The following is a 22,970-nucleotide window of genomic DNA, read 5'->3' on the forward strand; positions in this document are numbered from 1 at the left end:
AGCCAAGGATCAGAATATTAGCTAAGGATCAGAATATCAGCTAAGGATCAGAATATCAGCTAAGGATTAAAATATTAGCAAGGATCAGAATATTAGCTAAGGATCAGAATATTAGCCAAGGATCAGAATATTAGCTAAGGATCAGAATATCAGCTAAGGATCAGAATATCAGCTAAGGATCAAAATATTAGCAAGGATCAGAATATTAGCTAAGGATCAGAATATCAGCCAAGGATCAGAATATTAGCTAAGGATCAGAATATCAGCGAAGGATCAGAATATCAGCTAAGGATCAAAATATTAGCAAGGATCAGAATATTAGCTAAGGATCAGAATATCAGCCAAGGATCAGAATATCAGCTATGGATCAGAATATCAGCTAAGGATCAAAATATTAGCTAAGGATTAGAATATTAGCCAAGGATCAGAATATCAGCTAAGGATCAGAATATTAGCTAAGGATCAGAATATTAGCAAGGATCAGAATATCAGCTAAGGATCAAAATATTAGCAAGGATCAGAATACTAGCTAAGGATCAGAATATCAGCCAAGGATCAGAATATCAGCTAAGGATCAAAATATTAGCAAGGATCAGAATATCAGCTAAGGATNTTACAGGAAAAGGGGAACTATCGAAAAAACATGAAGGGGGAGGCGTATTAATAGGAGAAGGGGAACTATCTAAAACACATGTACTTAAAGGAGGAGGGAAATAATGTAAAAACATGGAGGGGGGGGATGATTAAAGGAGGAGGGGAATCTAAGTAAGAATGATTAAGGGGGTGGAGGAGTGATTTGAACATTAATAAGGAGTGGGACATCAACTATTGACTAGATCTAGCATTTCCTCAAAGTTTAATATTTATTATTTAGCGATTTAAAAAACTCTTTTATTCTCCATCATATCAAACCATAAAATGAAGATTTTCCGTAAGAACAGGGTGACCAAAAATGAATATTTTCCGGAAAAACAGGGTGACCAAAAATGGGTAAGTGCTAAGTGTTTACCCTACACTCTGCACTCTTCATGGGTTGTTTTAAACTATTAGTTATCAATAACATTTGAACAAAAATGTTAATTTTATTTTTTTATTTTATCATTGACCTGAAAGCCTGGAAAGAAGATTGTCCTCGGATTGTTTTCGTTCTTCATCATTTTCCATCATCTACACAAAAAAATAACAATTAAATTTCTTTCTTTGCGAAAAAAAATAATTTTGAGCTGAAAACTTTAGAATCAAGATCAGTGCTTGATCTCCTCTTTTTGTCAATCTTAAGTATGTATACAGAGCTGAAAACTTTAGAATCTTGGATATTGAGATCAATGCTTGATCTCCTCTTTTTGTTAATCTTAAGATTATCATCTTTATCCACTAAGTACCTTAAATTCTACCAATCTGAGTGTACCAAATGAGATGATTAAGAAAATCATAAGTTTCCACAGTGGATATTCAGATTAAGCGATCTGGATTAAGGGTATCAAATTCTAAAGTTTCCAGCTCCACCAATCAGAGTGGTGGATGTAAAATCACAAACAGCCAATCAGAAGCCGGGAAATTGGAACTTTGCGCGCCATTTAATGAGAAAACTTCAATTGGCCGAATTAAGGACCCATTTCGTCCTTTTAATATAATTGTTCATAAAAAATTGTTTCTTTCAACCACAAAATTAACATTAATTTTAAATTTATTTCGTTCAGTAAAAAACGCTCGTTCAGTAAAAAACTATAGTTTTAAAAAAGTTTGTTCCAAAAAATTGTTTGTTCAGTAAAAAAACGGTCGTTGTTTAAGTTTGTTCGAACGATTTTGAACCGTTCATTTTTTTCGTTTATATAAACTAAAATTTTTATTTTCTCTAAACGATCCTTTTTGTTCGTCCGTTGTTCATCTTTTCTCAACGACACCCTTTTCAAGAAAAAATTCGTTCATTGAAAAAAACGATGTCCATCTCTACAAGTTACAGTCCCTTTAATACCTGATTCTCCTCCTTCCTCAAGAAATCGGGGAGTTCTCCATTAATCTCTAAACCCCGCTGATCATCCAGCCGACCCTGGGTCATTCGTTTTAGACCCTCGTATAGAGATGCTTCCTGCTCTCTACATAATTAGAAAATATTAAACAAAACTAATGTTAAAGAAGTGCTTAGGATCTATTTAATTTTGATGCGTATCCGGATCCGGATCCAGGTCATACATATTTCTTAAGGAATTACTGATTTTTTGAACAGAAAGAGCATTTTCGAACAATTTTTATTTCATTTTTATTTTAATGCTGAATCTTGATGAAACATTCAGAGAAAGGGAAATCTGTTATAAATCGGATCCGAATAAGCGTTGGTTAAAGGACTATACACGTAATTTCGAATATCTCTTAGGTAATTGAGTAGCAAGACTGATTCTCAACGTCAAACATTAGAGCTTGTCTGATCGGATTGCAAAGAGATTACGAGATATTCATGTTTTTATACTGGGAAAATTTATCATTTTCAACTATTATTTTTCTATTGAAGTGGGTTGCGTATTTCTGCTGCAGAAATAGAGGCGAAAATTAAAAGAATTAAACAGTTAAGCTAGAAGACGACATTAACTTTTACATTATTAATCCATTTAGGCTTAATAGGGACCATTGTGAATGAGGCAGGCCCTTTTTTGATAGCAGGTCAATAAAGTTAAAAAGAAAATCCCTTCCAGTTTTGAAAATGACAGGTAAATTAAAGTATTACCTGAACACTTGGTTAGGACTGGTCTGTGCGGCAGGTCGTCTTCGCACTGAAGGAATTTTAGCGGGTGGCGGCATCAGACCAAATTCATCTAATTTTCTTGACTCAGACGAGCTATCCTGTTTTCTGGACTCGGCAGAACTCACAGATTGGCGCCGGAAGCCCATATGATGACCGGAATTTCTAGACCCAGGCCTAAAAACAGACATGATATTTAAATTAGACTTTATTTTTATTCCAATTATTTCAATTGAATCCCCGTTTAGTGCATATCTGATTTACAACGGGACTCTTAAAAGCTTGTTTGATTACAAATAAAAGAGGCATCCATCATATCTTTTCTTCCATTCCAGTTTCTCAAGCGTATTTTGCTAATTACTGCTATTGCTAATTTACAGAAGTAAAATTAAATCAAGTCAATTCAATTTATATATTTTCTGCAGTAATGATAGATCCTAGCGGATATTAACAAAACATTAGTACATTAAAAATATGTAAAAATACTGCAGCAAGAGAGCTTTGATAGCTGCGAGCTGTTTTTATTAAGCTTTCCTGTGATCCTTAAGATATAGATATTTTTTTTAAGAAGGTTAGAGATAGCAGTTTGTAAAGTATGTTTTCATAAAGCTCTCCTGGGATCTTTAAGATATAGATAATTTTTTGAAGAAGGTTAGAGATAGCAGTTGGTAGAGTAACAAAGGAATTAAAAACAACAGTCGCTTCCACATTATTGATAAGATAAAGTTGTATAGGGCATCACTTTAAATCGCCCATGCTATTATTTTCATGAAGGATCTTCTGGAACTAAAAAAAACTGTTTCTTTAAGAGCTTACAGGTGAACATTTTCCAAACTCGAAACAAAATATAGATGATTATATTATTTAATGAGATTTAATGAGTTTAAATATACTTTTCAAAATGGAAATGAAGTTTATAAAGAGAACTGTGCTTTCTTTGTTAATAGTAGGAATAATCATATAAATTTTATCATTAACATTGTCGTAATTTATCTAACTTATTGACAAAGTTCACCTACAAGTTACAACTAAATACAATATTAAACACGTATTCAATGAACTGCTTCTCTTTAAATTTTATTTAAAAAAAGATTAAAGGAAACGACTGATTAAACAGTTTGAGAAACTATCCCTAACCTTGAATCTGTTTTCAATGATTCCGTGTCAGAATGCCGTCTCATCACTTCATCCAAAGCTTTGCTTTGCATTTCCTAAATTATAATTATCAAATGAAAAAAAAAACATAAAATATTACAAAGCAAGGGGGTGCTTCAAGAAAAAAAGCTTTTTTCACCCATTTTGAAAATTTGTGCCCGGAATTGCTTCTCCCCCTCCCCCAATACATCAAATATAACCTTAAAACATACTTAGCATCTGGAGGAAAAAGATTTTCAAAAGAGAGATTTTTTTTTCTTTCCCCAATTACATGTAAAAGATGGCGATGACTCTACCTGGTTCTGATATGAAACTGTGAGCCTGGAGTTATCAATACTCTTGACTCCAGATCTATAATCAACTCCACTCCTAACTCCCTGTCTTTCAACCTGACCAAACAATCAATTACTCAATCCGACCATTAATCAATATCAATCGACTTAATGATCAATCAATCAAATGAGCCAATGAGCCAATGAATCACTGAATCACTGAATCACTGAATCAATGATCACTGAATCACTGAATCACTGAATCAATGATCACTGAATCACTGAATCACTGAATCAATGATCACTGAATCACTGAATCAATGAATCAATGAATCAATGAATCAATGAATCAATGAATCAATGAATCAATGAATCAATGAATCAATGAATCAATGAATCAATGAATCAATGAATCACCGAATCACTTAATTGATGAATCAATGAATCAATGAATTACTGAACCACTGAACCACTGAATCAATGAATCAATGACTCTGTGACTCAATGACTTAATAAATCAATGTATCAATGAATGAATGAATGTATGAATCACTCAATCAATCAATGTATCTATTAATGAATTAACGAACCAAAGAATCAATGACTCAATGAATCAAAGAATCAGTGAAACAATCAATCAATGAATTAAAGTATCAATGAACCTATGAATCAACGAATCAATGACTCAACGAATCAAAGAATTAATGAATCACTGATCCAATGAACCGATGAATCGGAGAATCGAGAAATCAATGAATCAAAAAATTAACAAAGCAATGAATCAACCAAACAATCAAAATCACACATTTATTAAAAACTATTATTGAATATGTTTTAACCTGAACAAGCATTTGATCTAGATTCCAACCATACTGATGAAGGATTGGTCTAAGAACTTCCTCTACTAGCTTAGTCTGCTTAGCTTTCACACCAATAGACTTCTTGGAAGGTAACTCCAGCCTGCAGTATATATACAATTATCTACTATATTTTCCAAACTCCAGCCTGAAGTATACAATTATCTACTATATATTCCAAACTCCAGCCTGGAGTATACAATTATCTACTATATCTTCAAACTCCAGCCTGAAGTATACAATTATCTACTGTATCTTCCAAACTCCAGCCTGAAGTATACAATTATCTACTATATCTTCCAAACTCCAGCCTGATGTATACAATTATTTACTATATCTTTCAACCTTCCTCTACTATACTTTATACTTCCCGACCTTCTCCTTCCCTCCCTTCCTTGCCTCATCCTCTTCCCTCCCTTCCTCGTTCCTTCCCTGTTCCTTTCTACATTCCTGTCCTTGTTTCTTTCCCTCCCTTCCCCTCTTCTTGGGTTTATAAACACCCCGGAAAGTCAGGATAAATAAACATTCTGATGTTTACACTGCAAAGTCTAAATACATAAAATAAAGGCCGATAACATGATTAAACACAGATACAGAAAATGATCATAGAGGTCCAGATACAAATAATACAAGGGGGAATGATTAGGGAAGACAAAATGACAGACTGGACATAAAAAATGGCTACGTTTTTCATCCTTTTACATACTTTGAAAAATGATTTTTCGAGAACATTTAAACCCATGTAGTTACCTGAACAAAACTCTTGGTTCCACTCTAACTTCTGCACCTCCTAGAGTTGAACAATCCTCTGAGAGGTCCAGAGGTTTCTCATTCCCATGTAGGAAAGCGTCGAAGCTTGTGAACTTAAGCCCTCTTTTATCCAGGAGTTTAGAGACAAGGGCTCGGATACTTTCCCCCGGTGTTGGGGTCACCACTGTAGTCGCTTTATCTGGCAGGATAAACCTACACAATAATAGCGATTTAAGGGTCTGGAGACGTAACTTCAAGTGACCCTACATGTCCGATCGTTTCCCAAAGGATTCCCCTTTAAACCTCTGTCTGATCAAGGATAAGTGAGATATCCATTATATAAGGTGAACATTGTTTATTATTCAATTTATTAATCAATATATAATAAAGCTAATTGCTCATTATATAAATCTAAAAGGAACAATAGTATATAAAATCTAAAATCTACCTTGTGACACCAGAGTTCTCGGTATCTCCATGGTTGGAACCCAATGATGCTCTGGAACCCGAATTTCTGGACTCTGTTCCTCGTTCTAAAGGATTTCTGGACTCTGCGCTCCGGTCAGCAGATTTGTCAGTGCCCAGGCTGAGCCGACCAGCTGATTGTCCAGGTAGTTTAATCCCCTTAACATCAAAATAGTCTGGTTTATGTTTCTAAAGAATACAGCAAGTTTCGATTACAATGCTCGCCCGGTCGAATAAAGTGCAAACGGAAGACGACCTCAAATTTACCTTGAAACGTTATTTACTTTATTTTTGATCTGTAAGTTGTCATTTTATTTCACTTAAATTTTTCTAAAAAAAACCTTTAAATTTCCATAGTTTAAAACATTCTTATAAAAAATGTTCATATATTTTAGTAAAATTCAATTTATTAAAAATCTTAGGTCCTTAAAATGAAAAAATTGGTCAATTATCCAATTTTAACGACATTCGGGGGCGTACTCAGGAATTCGATCAGGGGATTTGGGGTTGGCCTAAAAACCTCCAGGAAACTATAGATTTTACAGATCCAGCCCCTCCCCCCACATTTTTACTCTTTAGCGGACCATGTCGGCCAGTCGCCAATGAGCCAGTCCTAGCAGAAAGAGAAGTAAAGACTGCAATGTAAACAATAACAATATCAATATCAATATCAATATCAATAACAATAACAATAACAATAACAATAAAAATAACAATAACAATAACAATAACAATAACAATAACAATAACAATAACAATAACAATAACAATAACAATGCATACTGCAGAATACAAACGGGAGGCTGTCAGAAATGGACCGCTACAACCCTCTTAATATAGAAAGAAAGCTTTGAATAAAAACATGTTAGATGGACGAACCCCTCCAAAATTTAAGTAATATACTTGATCCTAATTTAAGACTGTTAAATGGTTGAAAATGATCCAAAACCCATATCGCCCTTAGACAAAAAATTCAATATCCAAAGAAATGAATGCTGTGGTGCAGCTAGGAATAAAAAAAGAAAAAAGGTACAGATTGATTGAGGGATCATATTTGATGAAAAGCGTTAACTGCGTAGTTGAACCACTTCTCTTCAACTTGAACCGGTTCAAAAGAGAATTTACTTAACTATGTTCACGGCGTCTGGTTCCTAATGCACTTACCCTGAATAACGAAGGTCTGTCTTGTTCTACTCTATCCTTAGACTTGGATCTATTCCTGTTACCCCAGGGTAGAATACTTTTCCTTCGCCCCTCCTCCTTCTTCTTCTTCTCTCCCTCCAGGGACTCCGTCAGACTCGTGTCTAGCCGTAGCTCAGGGTCCAGGGTCTCCAGGCCCAGGTAAGGCAGGCTAGTTCCACCCATGTCCGCAAGGAGGCTCTCCTTATACAGGTCGGATTTAAGAAACCTAAATTACATGGCATTTTAGGGTTGGAAGGGAGAAAGAAACTTTTGAATCTTGAAATAGACTTATCTCTTCAAGGTTAAAACTGGAAATTTATCAATTTAAATACTGTTACTCAGCACTCAAGTATAAAAAGCGAAATATATTTTTATCCATATATTTTAGCTCCGTAACTAAGAAATCATTGATTTTAAATTGCTAATCTCTCACAAAAGCACTCATAAGTATCTTTTGTATGGATTAGATAATATTCTTTTGATAAATATTAAATCAGAAGGTGTTTTAACCAATCATAGCATCGTACCAGGGCCCAACTATAGATTTAATTCTATCTTCTACATACACAGAAGTATTGAGAAGTTTTCTAAAGAAAATATTAAATAAAATCGAGGTTGATAAAGTCTTTACCATCTCCGACAATTTTTCTGATTCAAAGAAAGAGGCAAAATTTTACCAAGTTTGAAAGACTTAAAACAGGGAGGAGAATAGTTTCCTACCTGTGTGCTCAGTTAGCTGTACTGTAAACTTACAATCGTTTACTAATATTGATATACTATAAGTTAGGCCAGAATCTCTTTAAAATAAATAAATATGCAGTACGCTCTTAGTATAGTTGATGGCCTTTAAAATTAGTAAAGGATTAGCGTACATCATCACTCTATACACTATAACCTCGTTGATTAGCGTACATCATCACTCTATACACTATAACCTCGTTGATTAGCGTACATCATCACTCTATACACTATAACCTCGTTAATTAGCGTACATCATCACTCTATACACTATAACCTCGTTGACTTAAAATGTTTTCAATACTCCCTGGACAAGGATTAACTTTACGAAAATCCAAGACAAATTGTAAGTCCACGGTCCAATTTATTGTTTAATGTACTGCGTGACACCCCAGTGAGAAAATTCCACCAAACCATGTCCATGATACGTACATTCTATTATATATCCATGCTTCGAAGAGCATTGAAAATTTCGATTATTCAGAGATTTTAAATTAAGCTCTCGGTCAATGAAAGATCGCAAAAAAAAACCATTATCGCTTCAATTTCATCGTTAAAGTTGGTTATCGAGCTCGGGGGGGGGGGGATATTTGAGCTATCTGTCCAGAGATTGGAACTTTTGGATATTGTAATTTTTGAACGCTTAATCTCGATATCCAACATGGGCACTTTTATATCTGAGGATCAATATTTGATCCCTCAATCAAATTTATCGCTGCAGGGCAGAGGTTCTTTAGAGATTTTGTGACAGGTGTAAGACTTTGTGGCAGTTATTATGGAATACAGTGCTATTCGTGCAAATTTTAAGGAGTAAGAATATATGCGGCATTTTTTGTGTGAAAGTGTGTACCGTGTACATGTACATTGTACAATGTTTACCATGACAGGATATTAAAGAGGAATTATATTAATCTGTATATGCTTCAGATAAAAATCAATGCTTAATCCCGAGTTCTAACTTCTTGAGTTATCTAAGAGCAAAATCTACGAACCTGGAGAAACTGTCAAACTTCATGAGATTGTAAATCTGCTTCTGCGCAGTAGAGAACAAGTCTGCACTTGGCGGATTTTCTTCGTTGGCCAGCTGAAAAATATCCGTCATGTAAGGTCATACAATATCTTTAAGTAATAACACGAAACCCGATTCAGGCGCAACTACAAAATTTGAGAGAGAGAGGGTGTTCTAATTATTTTATTAGCTCTCCAGCTTTACATGTGGAAAAGGTGGAAAAAAATACCTGAAGATTTTCTGCCGTACTCTCCCTAGCAACAGCGTCAACATTAACCGGTTCAGTTGCAGCTACGCCCAGGTGTTTACTAACTATCTCCTTTGCTAGCTTGAGCCGGTCATCCCCAGCTGATAGCTTCCGGTAGCGTTCACATGCGCACCAGAAGTAGATATTTTCATGACTACGCGCAGAACAATAATTCAATATAATAAATTCAAAAACATGAAAGAGATATTATTATTTTATATTTGCTTATTTTCGAAACTGATTTCTCAATAAAAATAACAAGGTGATTTATGCTGCAGGACAATGTATGACATTTTTAGAAAAATTAAAAATGATGTTATCTTTGTCATCGTTTTTCAGACGAGTTTAAAATAATGCGTTCTCTTTAAGGTAAATATTTATGCATATATTTTGTCTAAATTGATTTATACAATGTTTTATTCTACGTTCCTGAATTCTTTTTTGAGGAATTCTGCAAATGTTTGCAGTCCTGCAGAATCTCGAAGAAGTTTATCAAAGTCGGCCGCCCAGCCTCCTACTCGTCCTATATCCTTCTCTTTTCCCTAAATAATATTAATTATATCAGTGGTCGGCCGACTATATCAATACAATGAAGACGACTTTTTATCAGAACTACTTTGTTCCCTTGCAAGCATTTTTTAAATGACAAGTTTACAAGTAAACAATGAGAATCCGTTAATTGACAACTTCTCTTTAATTCTCTTATTTTGAAGCTGGGTAAAAATCAAAAAGGAAATAAAAAGTCGTCTTCATTGTATTGATATATACGACGATGAATGTTCTTCAAATATTATTCTTTACTTCAGAAAGAAACTGAGTTTTTACCACAAACTCCAATTTTTTATCCCATATCTTTGCAACTTATTGTGTACAGTGTACACCTATAATTTCTCAAACTCTTTTATCTAACAGAATTCAAGTTAAAAAAAGAGTTTTTTATTCTTTTCCGTGCGAGTTTGAAACTTCATGTTTAATACTAGATAAAGAGCCCGGCGCGTTGCCCGTGAAATTAAAAAAAAAAATATTTTTTTATATAATGGCCGGCTATAGGGAACGTATATACGATTGTCTTGTTTTATTATATAGAAGAATATTTATAGTAGTAGTCTCTGTTTGTTTGCTTGTTTGATGGATGTGCGGTCATAGCTCATGAACTCGTTTTTGCTCAAATTTTGATTGGCGAATTCGGTAGAACCAAGGGAATGTTCATAATTTTAAGTTAAGGTTGCCTTTTCAGGTTTTCAAGCAAAGTTGGGGTTCCTAGCTAATATTAAATATATTATACAACTCCTTTAAATGTTCCAAAAAGCACAACAATTACAACCTTGACAATATTTTTAAACTTAATAACATAAACCGTTAGTTGTTAAACCGATTTTAGAAAAATTAGTACTGAGCTGAAAACTTTAAAATTGTGAATATTTAGATCATTGCTTGAACTTTTCTTTTGATGAATCTCAAGATGAATTTAATCTTAGTTTATATCCATCGAAATGTAAAAAATTCAACCAATCAGAGTGGCGTATCAGTAGACGGAAAATTACAACTTTTGCGCGCGATTTAATGAGAGAACTCAATGGTATCTGGTAGGGATATATCCAAAAGAGGGAAAAGGAGCAGATTAAGCAAAACTCAAAAGTGTCTAAAGTGGATATTCAGCTGAAGCGATGGGGATTGAGGGTATCCAATACAAGAGTTTTCAATTCAGGTAAAACAAATTATGTTGAAAAAAAATCAAGAGGTACTGACCCTGTCCTCCTGAGTATGAAAGTCTCGAATAGACTCTGAATCTGATTTTCTTCTAACCCTAGAACCAAAGATCAATATCAACATGATTTGAAATTTAAACTTCAGTTTAATTTAATTTTTCAGAGTCTGTATTTGTGCAATTGAACAACATTTTCAAAAAAACCTTAATTTCCAAGACAAATTTTTCTAGTTTGGGCAATATAAAGCATACAGTAAGACCCATATAACTGTGGATTATGAAGATGACATTTAAACAATTTTATGAATATTTGATGCAGTCCAGAAGCAAATGTTTTACCAGTATGTTGAAAAACCTGTGTATACTGCACAATTGATGTGATTCATGTTTCTTTTTAAAATCAAAACTTGAGTCTGAAGGTCGGGTTACTTTTCCATGAATCTACGGGTCTCACTGTAAAATCTTCAATTGTGAGGAACAAAAACACAGAGTAATATACAATTCACTGAAAATAATTAAATCTAATGACAGAACGCCGAAAGTTTAGACGCATGACATTTTCAACAGATTTAAGATTTTTAGATTTTAAATTTTCTTTTTGATAAATTAAATTTATCTTTGCCTTGTTCTCTCAATAGTAGTATCCCGTCTCCCCACTATACTCTCAGCATCTCCGCAAATAGACGCCCTAAAATTAGATTCATCAATTTTATTTTTTAGAAGCTTGGGTTGTTTTCATTTTTAACAAGTGAACCAAAATAAATGCTTTTATAGTTGGTTTATTATAAATTCTTTAAAATAGGATAAAAATAAGTTTTTGTCAAATAAAGTTTAGTTGGTAAATTAATAATTTTTTTTAAATTAAAAAATGGAAAAGTAGTGAATTGATACCATAAACGTTATTTTCTATTTTCGTCCGAAAAGAGCCCGTTTTGAAAATCGAGCGTTGCTAATGTATAAGAGAACATTGTAAAAACGTTTTCATAGATTTATTCTAAGTTGAACATTGGCTGCAGTAATTACATAATTTAAATAAGCGTATTGATAAATTAATATTATTAATTAATTTTTGAAATTTAGTGATTCAACACATCATTTACGTTATTTTACGTTATTTTCCCGAAAAAAAAACAATTCAAAAATCAAAAACTAGAATTTAAAAAAAAAATGCGCAATTTTGTATAATTTACCTATCAGCATCCCGTTCTGCTTTCTCCTCTAGTAGAAAGGCCTGCTGTTGAAACTGGTGCTGCTTCCTCCGGTTAAGACTGGAAGCAGCAGAATGGCGCTGATCAGTTACAGAGATATTGTCATAATCAGAGAACTCAAACATACTCGACCTAAATTTAAAAAGTTTTAGCTTTTCCCTGAAATTGACAAATAAAAAGAATAAAAAACAAACCGATGAAAAGAAGAAAAAGTGAGAAAAAACAAAAAAATCAAAAGAAAGCATCAAAAAACAAGCCAAAGAAAGGAACAAAAATAACCGATGTAAAGGATAAAAAACTAACCGATGGAAAAAATATAAACTAACCGATGTAAAGAATAAAAACCAACCAATGTAAAGGAAAAAAAACAACTAATGTAATGAATAAAAAACTAACTGATTAAAGAATAAGAAACCAATCGATGTAAAGAATAAAAACTTTCGGTGTAAATAATAAAAAACCAATCGATGTAAAGAATAAAATCTTTCGGTGTAAAGTAAAAAACTAACTGATGAGAAGCATAACAACTATCTAATGGTAAGTGTAAAAAGTAACCGATGTAAAGTATAAAAAAAAACTAACCGATGAGAAGCATTAGAAGTTTGAGATCTAGGTCTAAGTCTGACTGTAGGCTCTACTGGATACTGATCACAGGGTCGGAGTATACTACTAAACCCTCCAGCCTAAATATTATTATAAAAATAATAATAAATTATTTTTTTTATGATTTCGTTCGTTCATAAAATTATCGTTCATTTTCCATCTATATCGTTCAATAAAATCTTCTTTTAGTAAAAAACGATCTTTTTAAAAAAGGTTGTTCGAAGAAAGCGTCGTATATTAAATTTTTTTTTCTCTTTTTTTCCATTTCTCTGCACGAAGTCGTTCATCGAGCTTTTAATTCTGAACGACACAATCATTCACGAAAAATTTCGTTCGTTCTAAAAAATTTCGGAGTGACGGAACAGGAAGGAGGGTGGTGGGGACTAGAAGATGGCTAGAAAGAAGAAGTGGGGGACGGAATAATGGTGGCCCAGGAAACCTTGAAACAGTCTAAAGTTCAGATGGCGAAAATGTCGGGTAAATAAATGTCAGAGACTAAACGTTTGCAGGGGGGGGGGGGACTGGAAAAAGGAGTTGGGTACTTAAGAGAGAGAGAGAGAAAGGGGCTACCTGTTTTTCCTGCCATCTATTGAGTGGGTGTTGTTGAGGATCTTTATGTTCAAGAACAGGTAAAGCTGACCAGCTTACGTTCTCATCAAATCCACTCAGATTAGAATCAGAATTGTACAAAAACCTAAAAATTAAAAATCTGTAAACTGACCCTTTGAATTAATTGTTACATCTACGATCCACATAAGTACCCTTTTACTGATATATAATACCGAATAACTCACGATTTTAAATCTTTCAGTGTTATGTTATGTTTTTTTTTTACATCGGAAAAAAATTAAACTAACCTGGCCAATAAAAGACTAGAAACTAGAAAGACTAACCCGACCAATGGAAGACTAGAAAAATAACCCGAACAATGGAAGAATATAGAAATAACCTTGCCAATGGAAAGACTAACCTGGACAAAGGAAGACTACGGAAAGAAAAACTTGGCCATTGAAGACTATAGAAATACTTTCCTGGCAAATGGGAGACTAGAAAGACTAACCTGGAAAATAGAAGACTAGAAAAACTTACCTGGCCAATGAAAGACATAGAAAGACTAAACTGGCCAAAGGAAGACTATAATGATTAACTAACATGACCAATGGAAGAATAGAAAGACTAACATGTCTGTCCACTAGAAAGACTAACCCGACCAATGGAAGACTAGAAAACTAACCTGGCCAATGGAAGACTAGTAAGACTAACCCTAACCAATGAAAGACTAGAAAAATAACCCGACCAATGGAAGAACAGAAAAATAACCTGTCCAATGGAAGACTTTAGATAGACAAACTGGGCCAATGGAAGACTGGATAGACTAACCTGGCCAATTTAAGACTATTTTTAACATTTATTTTTGAATTTTAATTTTATCCAATTTTTTTTTTATAAGAGCAGTGAATTTATTCTCTGGCTGTTGAATCTTCTTTTTAGCTGATCATACATCTGTTTTCTGTTCCTCTCTTTTAGATCTACGTTTTCTAATCCCTTGTAGACAAAGGAAATAGGCAATTTGACACATACCTCTGCTTTTGCTAGCCCCTCATAATAATTAATTCATAACATAATAATAATATCACGCAATTTCCCAGAGCTGCAGCTCTCTTTTTAGCAAGTTTTTTTTACACTTTTCTTAAATTAGATATCTTGGTGCCAGAAATATCAAATTAAGTACAACAGAAAGTTACTGTTTGTGATCCATGTAGAATTTGTAGGTCTCAAATTTCTCTGAGGAAGTAAATAGTGGGATTCTTGCTCATTGCTGATGCAGCTATTTGCTCCAGATTGTTCACATTTATCATACGTATTCTTACAGGATGGAAAAAAAATTAAATCACTGTTAAGCGGGGTTTGGAAATTCTTAGGATCCACTGTCAGAATTCCGCTATATTATAATGACAAATGGGATAAGAAAAGTTAGGCACGGAATGGATAATTTTTACAAAAGAATTATTGATTCTTGTAAGATTCATCTCGGACAGATACTTGTACATGGAACTGACATCTTGATTCTTACACATAGAACAAGATTCAATCGAAAGCATTAACGTCTTTCTGACGGGTTCAGATACTTAAAATTCTCCAGGGTAAAACAGCGTTAAAAGATAAAAACAGGCCATCAATGTTGATTGTAGTTCCTTATTTCTTTTCCATTTGTGTGGAGGGGTGTATAACCTCCCCCCCCCCATTTTCACCCCTGGTAAAAGTTTCTCTTGTTTGCCATTTTCTCTCTCTCACCCTGTATCTCCGAAATACTTTCAGGAGCGCCTAGCAGGACCTAGTTGTTGCTTCTCTGAAAGCTGAATGTTCACTACCAATGTAAGACTATAGATAGACTAACCTGACCAATGGAAGACTTAAGAAAGACTAACCTGACCAATGGAAGACTTTAGAAAGACTAACCTGACCAATGGAAGACTAAAGAAAGACTAACCTGGCAAATGAGAGACTGGAAAGACTAACCTGGTCAATGGAAGACTATAGAAAGACTTACATGGCCAATGGGAGACTATAGAAAGACTAACCTAGCAATGGAAGTCTATCGAAAGACTAACCTGGCCAATGAAAGAATATAGAAAGTCTAACCTGGCCAATGGAAGATCATAAAAAGACTTCACTGGCCAATAGAAAGCTATAGAAAGACTAACCTGGCCAATGAAAGACTATAGAAAGTAAAACCTGGCCAATGGAAGATCATAAAAAGACTTCACTGGCCAATAGAAAGCTATAGAAAGACTAACCTGGCCAATGGAAGACTGGAAAGAACTGGAAGAGAAGGAGGACCATTTAAAGCAGAATCATCAGTAATACTAGTTCTGTAAAGAAGAAATCAAAAACGTTGCTTTTATTATTTTGATGAAAAAGACTCAAAGATCTACACGACTTTATTTCTAAGATAGAACAAATGACCCCTCCCCCCCCCAGCCCCATTTTTACTGTTTTTTTTTAATTTGTGCTAATGAACTTTTCCTGAAGTCGGATTTAATAAATATCGATAAGTAGTTGAATTACAATAGATACTTCTCTAGCGTAATAAGTTCACTAAAGAAGAAGTTAAACTAGGTATACTTAATTCAACTAGGTGAACCTAGTTCAACTAGCTATACCTAGTTCAGCTAGCTATACCTAGTTCAACTAGCTATACCTAGTTCAACTAGCTATACCTAGTTCAACTAGCTATACCTAGTTTAACTAGCTATACCTAGTTCAACTAGCTTTACATAGTTTAACTAGCTATACCTAGTTCAAATGGCATTACCTAGTTCAACTGGCTATACCTAATTCAACTACTTATAGCCAATCATAAAATCCGACTGAGAAATAAATAAATGGGAAAAAGTATAAAATGTGCAAAGGATTTAAGTTTACTTTTTTTCTCAAAAAAATTATTTTTTCAATTAAAAATCTTGGTGAAAACCTACCTCTCTATCTGTGAAATACTTCTTAGATCTTCTAAACTTCTAACAAAGCTTTTCTCTGAAATGCTGGGGGTCGGAGTAGCGGAGGTGTGGTCAGCTCGGGACCTCAGGTAAACCTCTCCAACCTTAACAACATAAATATAAAAGGCGGTGCAGTAAGTGTTAGGGGAGGGGACCTACAGGGTGTCTATACGAAGTCCAAGAAATATATAGAAATTTTCAAGAAAGTTGTTTTTTACATTAAGCTAATTTTCAATCTGATTTTAACAGATGATACGAACAATCAGACGTTAACGATACTTGAGAAATATTTAGAATAAATAAATGGGCTGTATGAGTTATTTCGAGTGACCCTCAGGTGTTTGATTCTGATAATTCCTATAAGTATTCTTGTAGTAGTAAAGCGCAAGTCATTTTAGTAGAGAAGCTATAACTGAAAATAATCAGTTTTTATGATTGTAAACACTGATATCTGACTTTACCAAAAAACCTTTTAAGGGTTCCGCTGTAAATCGGGCATTGCCATCTTTGCATTGAGGGTCAAGTGCAATTACTCTTCCACATAAAAACGCTGAATTGAGAATTGTTGTGTTTACTACTTTTTAATATTTAAACCTGAATCTACTAAAACTAGTTTAAAACACGTTTTCAAAACAACTAGATAAAGTTTCTAAGAAAAATCTTATCTTTAAAACTCAAAAGATACTTTGACACTGACACAGGATCACAGGATTATCATAAAAGATAAAACTATCTACATATGTAAAGTAGCAATCTCTGTTTGTTTGTATAAATGTTTTGATTGGAGAGAACCAGGAAATGTTCTTAGCTTGGTTATTGTATAGTGGGTAGAAAAATAGCTAAAATTGTAGTTTAAGACCAAGTGCGTGTAAACGGCAGGAGTAACTGTGAGTACCCTAGGCTTATAAATTCATAAATCTTACCTCTGCACGTTGTTCAAATTTTTCTTTAATAAGTCGCTGGACATTCTGTAAACCAGTGTCCTAAAAAATTAAAAACATATTAAAAATAATTTGACGCAAAACAAAACTTTAAATGGTCTCTGTAACCTGTCCTTATTAATTTATTGTCTTAATTCCCGCTATTTTTCTTAGTTCTAATTCAGACGTTCTTTCTTCTAATTGGCAATTCTATTGAAATCTTTTATGTTTTTAATCATAACCCCTCTTCTTAAAGAGCTTTTGAGAAGATAAAAATGTTTTGAATTCCTTCGATAAACCAGATTTATTTTCATTTCTTATTCGTGTACGTAAGATCAGGTGACAAAGTCGTAACAGTAATGCCACTTTAATTTGGATATCTCCAACTATCTAGTTCAGTGTTTATATTTTCTCTACTCGTCTTTTCCAATTTTCTTACCATTACTTTTCTTATACTTGTCTTCCGCTTCATTTTTTTCATTTTTTCTTCTATAAAGGGACTATAAGCGTTATTTAAAGCGACCCTCCATCGAAGATGTTAACGCCCGATTCAAAACAGAACCTTTAAAAAACTATGTCTGATCAAAGATTAATTAAATATCAATGTTTAGAACTTTGAAAGTTGATTAAATTCAAAGGTGGATTCTTTAAAAAAGTAAATTGCGCAGTATTAGAATTAAACACTTTTAAACCTTGGAAAATGACAAAATCTTTCACATTATTGATCAGATAAATTGGCAATTGTCATCTTAACTAACGATTTCCCTTAAATGTCGATAAGTTCTTGGTGGAGATGGTAAACTTAAACTAGGAACACTTCAGTTTCCAGGCGAAGCTGAGTTCCCAAGAAAGTTTAAATTAAATTGTAAATCAGCTTTTTAACAACATTCTTTCCTATCTCTCGTTGATGTGAAACTAGTATATTAGGTTCTCTACTATTTTCCTAATTCGTGAATAGACTGAAGAAGATTCAAATTACACTTGAAATGAAACGCTTCATTAAAACGAATAAAAATTCTTTTCAAATCTAAAACAGTATAACAGATTTTGTATTTTGAAACAAAAACTTGAAAAAAACTTTAATTATAAAAACTTTAAAAAAAATCTTTTTCTTTAAATGTTCACGGCACATTCTCAAAGAATTGTACAGGGTGTCCCAATAAACTTAGTAATTAAATTAAGACTTCTAAATCCTCTTTGTTCAACGCGGCATTTTTGTTTAAATGTTTGCTTATCTAGTTTGACCGGAAATAGCTTACTTGACTAGATTGACCGGAAGTTCTTCTATCCACTAGTTGCTGAGAAGACCTCATCAAGTGTTCATGTTTGTCCTGAATTAAGTTTTAAATTAATTTTTGTCACCCAATTATTAATTTTAAACAACAAAGAGCCAAAATTTCACTCATAAAATTATTTTTCTTGCATTACTCTTTACAGGATACATGCATAAGGAACTCAATTTAAAACTAAAAAAAAAAAAAATTTTGATTAAAAAAATTATTACTATTGACAAACTAGAAGACGAAACATTGATTTCCGTCCTTAGGCGGTTATTTTTGAGGGGGGTTTGGCGTTCATTTCTTCGGAATGATTGTCAATATTATTTTAATAATCAAAAAAGTTTTTTCTTCCACTGATACTGAATACTGAATACTGAATTAGGATAAAATTCCTGTCTTAACATGAAGAATGAATAAAACAAAATTACAAAACTTCCTATTTATATAAACATAAAAACTAAATTAGATTCAATATAAAAAGGGAAAACCTGTAGATATTTATGCATAGATAAACGAATATGTTCAGCGCTCTGTAAGCATTCTAACCTAAATAAAAAAAAAAATGAAAAAAAATACAAGAATAAAGAATACAAAATAGCTTCAGATTTAACCATTTCATTTTAATCTGCCCTGTAAAAACAGATCAAAAATATTTCTATTTTTTCTAATTCCTTTTGACAAATACAAATTATCCAAATTATCTTATAATTCGTTCGCGGATTTCTTTCAAGAAATGGGGGTTGACAGCAAACAGATTTTTAATAAGTTTTGGATCTGAATCCGTTGATCCCCGTATTTTTGCGGATCCAATAGATCCGGATCCTTAGTTCCGGATATAAGCAATTAGAGATGGGCATCGTTTTTGTGAACGAACGCAATTATTTGAGAACGAACGAAAATTTTCGTGAACGATGGTGTCTTTCAGAAAAAAAACGATGGGCGAACGACTTGGATCGTTCAGATAGATGAAAGAACGATCGTTAAAAAAACTTAAAAAACGATAGTCTTTTACTGAATACGAACGTTCACTGAGAAAAACGAACGAAATAAATGGAAAATGAGCGATAATTTTGAGAACGAACGAAATCATTTTTCGCTTAAAAAAGCAAACGTAATCGGTCGTTCATGAACGAAATGAGCCGAACGCGCCCATCCATATTAGCAATTGAGATTTTACCTATCGGTATTGAACGATGTTTCTGCTGCAGTTGCTGAGTTTGTTACCGAGGGATCAGGCATGGCACGAACTGTTAATTTTGCAGCAGATCTAACAGGATAAAATAAATAAAAATGTGGGAAAAGAAACGGATCACTCAGGGGCGGATACAGGATTTAAGTAAGGGGGGGGGGCAAGATTTTTTAGGAACAAAAAAATTCATAATTAGGAACAAAAAATCGCGCCGCAGGAGAAAAATTTTTTTGACTTAAAAGACTCAAAAAGAGTCAAAATTAATGACTAAAGACTAAAAAACTAGATGAGGGGGGGGGCAAGATTTTTTAGGAACAAAAAAATTCATAATTAGGAACAGAAAATCGCGCCGCAGGTGAAATTTTTTTGACTTAAAAGACTCAAAAAGAGTCAAAATATTAATGACTAAAGACTAAAAAACTAGATTTTTAACTTTTCACACATTATAGTTTATTAAGACAGATATTTTTCGTGTTTTGCACTAGGGTTTCTTTCCCTTAAGCATGCTATTGAGAAGCTATTCTAAAAATAGGAACAAAAAATTCCAAATTCAGCTGGGGGGCGAATGTATACGCCCCTGGGATCACTTCCCTCAACCTTTTAGTTTCAAATCAATTTTATTGCAACCTGATTCAAACTGAAATCAAGCAGAATTCATAAAAAATCGAAAGGTTACATCAGGTTGCAATGATATATGAATTATAAAATAACGCTTTGATCAATTCATTCACTTTCAGTTTTTGAGTTTGAATTATAATTTCAGATGGTTGGATAATAAAGGAGATATACGTCTTGTATGCATGCAATTAAATAACATTATTTTGATTTATAGGAAGTGTTCGCAAAACATTACTATTTAATAAAGGAGATATACGTCTTGTATGCATGCAATTAAATAACATTATTTTGATTTAAAGGAAGTGTTCGCAAAATATTACTATTTACAACAGCATTGGAACCATTTAGTTGTCATTTATACTAGATATCAGACATATTGGATTTTCTGGTCAAAATACTTGCTTCTCATTGGTGCAAAAAGCCCTTTCTTATCCCATTATTCATATTTACTAGTTTTAAAAGCTCTAGCTCTTTATTTTTGTTTCAGTGTATCTTTATAGAAACATCAGGTAGCATTATATTAATACTAATCTAATAGTAAATAGGTATTTACCACCCCCCCTAATTTGTCCCGAACAAACACTTAATAGAATCTAAAACAAGAGTAGATAGAAGAGTTTACCCCGGATTGCTAGATTCTGGAGAGGATTGTTGGTTTGAAGATCTCGCTTCATCTTCCAGCCTTAATCCCTCATTAGATACAGATTCTTCAACAACCTAAACAACATATATATATTCCTACTAATGCAATCAGGATAAAACAGCATATAGGGGACGGAAACCAGCTATTTTTTTTATAACAGTTAAAACACTTTTAGAACAACTAAAAGAAGGGACGTGAAAAAAGCGGAAAAGATTATTTAAAACAGCTTAAATAGGACTTGAAAAAAGCGGAAAAGATTACTTTAAAACGGCTGAAACAGGACATGAAAACAGCGAAAAGGGAAGTGAAAAAAGGTTAAGAGATAGTCCTTCCAAAATAGCTGAAAACTAATACAAAGGGAAACCAGCTTTAAAGACCTTGACAACTGCTGAAATGGGACGTGAACACCCCCGAGAAAGATATTACGTTAAAACATATTAAAAGGGAAGTAAAAACAGTTGAACAGATTACATTACAAACACCGGACAAAATGCAAAAAAACCAGTTAATAATAATGCGGAAAATGTGTAGAGCTGGTACCTGATGAGGTGGACCATCTTCTCTATATCCTATACCACTATCACTGTTAGAAGAACTACTACTACTAGAACTACTTGATACACCACCCTCTTCACCCTGAACAAACATAGTTACAGGGACTGAGCTGAAAACTTTAGAATTGTCGATATCGATATCATTTTGTTATTCTCCAGATTAATATAAGCTTTACTTTGATATTCAGGAAACTTTCTAAATTCAACCAATCAGAATGTAGTTTTTAAAAAAACGAACAGCAGAAGCCAGGAAACTTTGCGTTTAATCAATAAGAGAATTCTAATTGGTTGGAAGCAGCATGGATATAGGATATCCAAAAGAGAGGATACAGCAGAAAATTAAGTGGGTATTGTAGTGGATATGAAATCCCCGAAAGAGGATTATGAAATCCGCAAATTGAGTTGTCAGACCCTGGAACCGGAGAAGACCTTCTCAACTTCCTCTCCTTTTACACACTCATATTTATCATGTATCTATATCTAGAAGCAATAAATGTACTTCTTAAGTGGCCCACTCAATTTGCGGATTTCATAATCCTCTTTCGGGGATTTCATATCCTCTACAATATTGAGATTAAGAGAAAGCGAACAGGACTAAAGGAATACAACACAAGATTTTCCAACTCAGAGGCGAATTAAAAGAATTTGAGCCGCGGCTCAAATATGGTTGGTTCCGCTTAAAATTGTATTCAATGTTGGCGGATTTGAGACGCGGCTCAAATTTATTAATATCGGACTCTGTTGACATAAATTCAACTGGACAGCAAATAATAGGTTATGTGCCCGATATAATATAATCTACCTGAACCTGTGGGGGAGGTAGGCTGACCCCTTTAATAGAATATAATCTACCTGAACCTGTGGGGTAGGTAGGCTTGCCTTTTCAATAGAATATAATCTACCTGAACCTATGGTGTAGATAGGCTGACCCCTTTAATAGAATATAATCTACCTGAATCTATGGTGTAGATAGGCTGACCCCTTTAATAGAATATAATCTACCTGAACCTGTGGGGTAGGTAGGATGACCCCTTTAATAGAATATATCACAGATAATATCGGATCAGCATCAGAGGGGAACTCATGACAAACTCCTAGACATATCGTTTTAAAGGGGATCACATAAGAATTATTTTAGCAGGACACATTGGATAAATATTATAATTAAAATACAGATTTTCCGTATTTTCCTTGATTTACAAAACTATGCAATCATGTTTAATCTCGGGATTAATTCAGTGGTGGTCATACCCAGCAGGGGTGACAAAAATGAAAGGGATTAAACATTGATCCTTAAAGGGGATGGTGGAGTTGGCACATTTGATGTAGGGGGGGGGG

The 22,970-nt window shown here is 33.7% G+C and overlaps 1 protein-coding gene across 1 annotated transcript in view; it reads right to left on the minus strand.

The window, feature by feature from the left end:
• Positions 1 to 1,106: 1,106 nt before the first annotated feature.
• LOC111701983 (regulator of G-protein signaling loco) overlaps positions 1,107 to 22,970 on the minus strand; it is a gene marked incomplete at its 3' end in the record, with an annotated part of 29,417 nt that continues 7,553 nt past the window's right edge. The window contains 26 exon segments of the mRNA XM_023473492.1: positions 1,107 to 1,167; positions 1,976 to 2,096; positions 2,723 to 2,914; positions 3,875 to 3,948; positions 4,189 to 4,281; positions 5,004 to 5,124; positions 5,772 to 5,984; positions 6,220 to 6,395; positions 7,401 to 7,644; positions 9,149 to 9,240; positions 9,395 to 9,566; positions 9,842 to 9,954; positions 11,162 to 11,219; positions 11,743 to 11,808; positions 12,311 to 12,460; positions 12,911 to 13,011; positions 13,502 to 13,625; positions 15,730 to 15,804; positions 16,411 to 16,532; positions 17,352 to 17,411; positions 18,608 to 18,679; positions 19,117 to 19,174; positions 19,806 to 19,895; positions 21,058 to 21,152; positions 21,619 to 21,714; positions 22,635 to 22,726. Of these exon segments, the coding sequence (XP_023329260.1) occupies positions 1,107 to 1,167; positions 1,976 to 2,096; positions 2,723 to 2,914; positions 3,875 to 3,948; positions 4,189 to 4,281; positions 5,004 to 5,124; positions 5,772 to 5,984; positions 6,220 to 6,395; positions 7,401 to 7,644; positions 9,149 to 9,240; positions 9,395 to 9,566; positions 9,842 to 9,954; positions 11,162 to 11,219; positions 11,743 to 11,808; positions 12,311 to 12,460; positions 12,911 to 13,011; positions 13,502 to 13,625; positions 15,730 to 15,804; positions 16,411 to 16,532; positions 17,352 to 17,411; positions 18,608 to 18,679; positions 19,117 to 19,174; positions 19,806 to 19,895; positions 21,058 to 21,152; positions 21,619 to 21,714; positions 22,635 to 22,726 (2,931 nt within the window).

This window comes from Eurytemora carolleeae, unplaced genomic scaffold, assembly GCF_000591075.1.
Source record: "Eurytemora carolleeae unplaced genomic scaffold, Eaff_2.0 scaffold359, whole genome shotgun sequence".
Lineage (NCBI taxonomy): Eukaryota > Metazoa > Arthropoda > Copepoda > Calanoida > Temoridae > Eurytemora > Eurytemora carolleeae.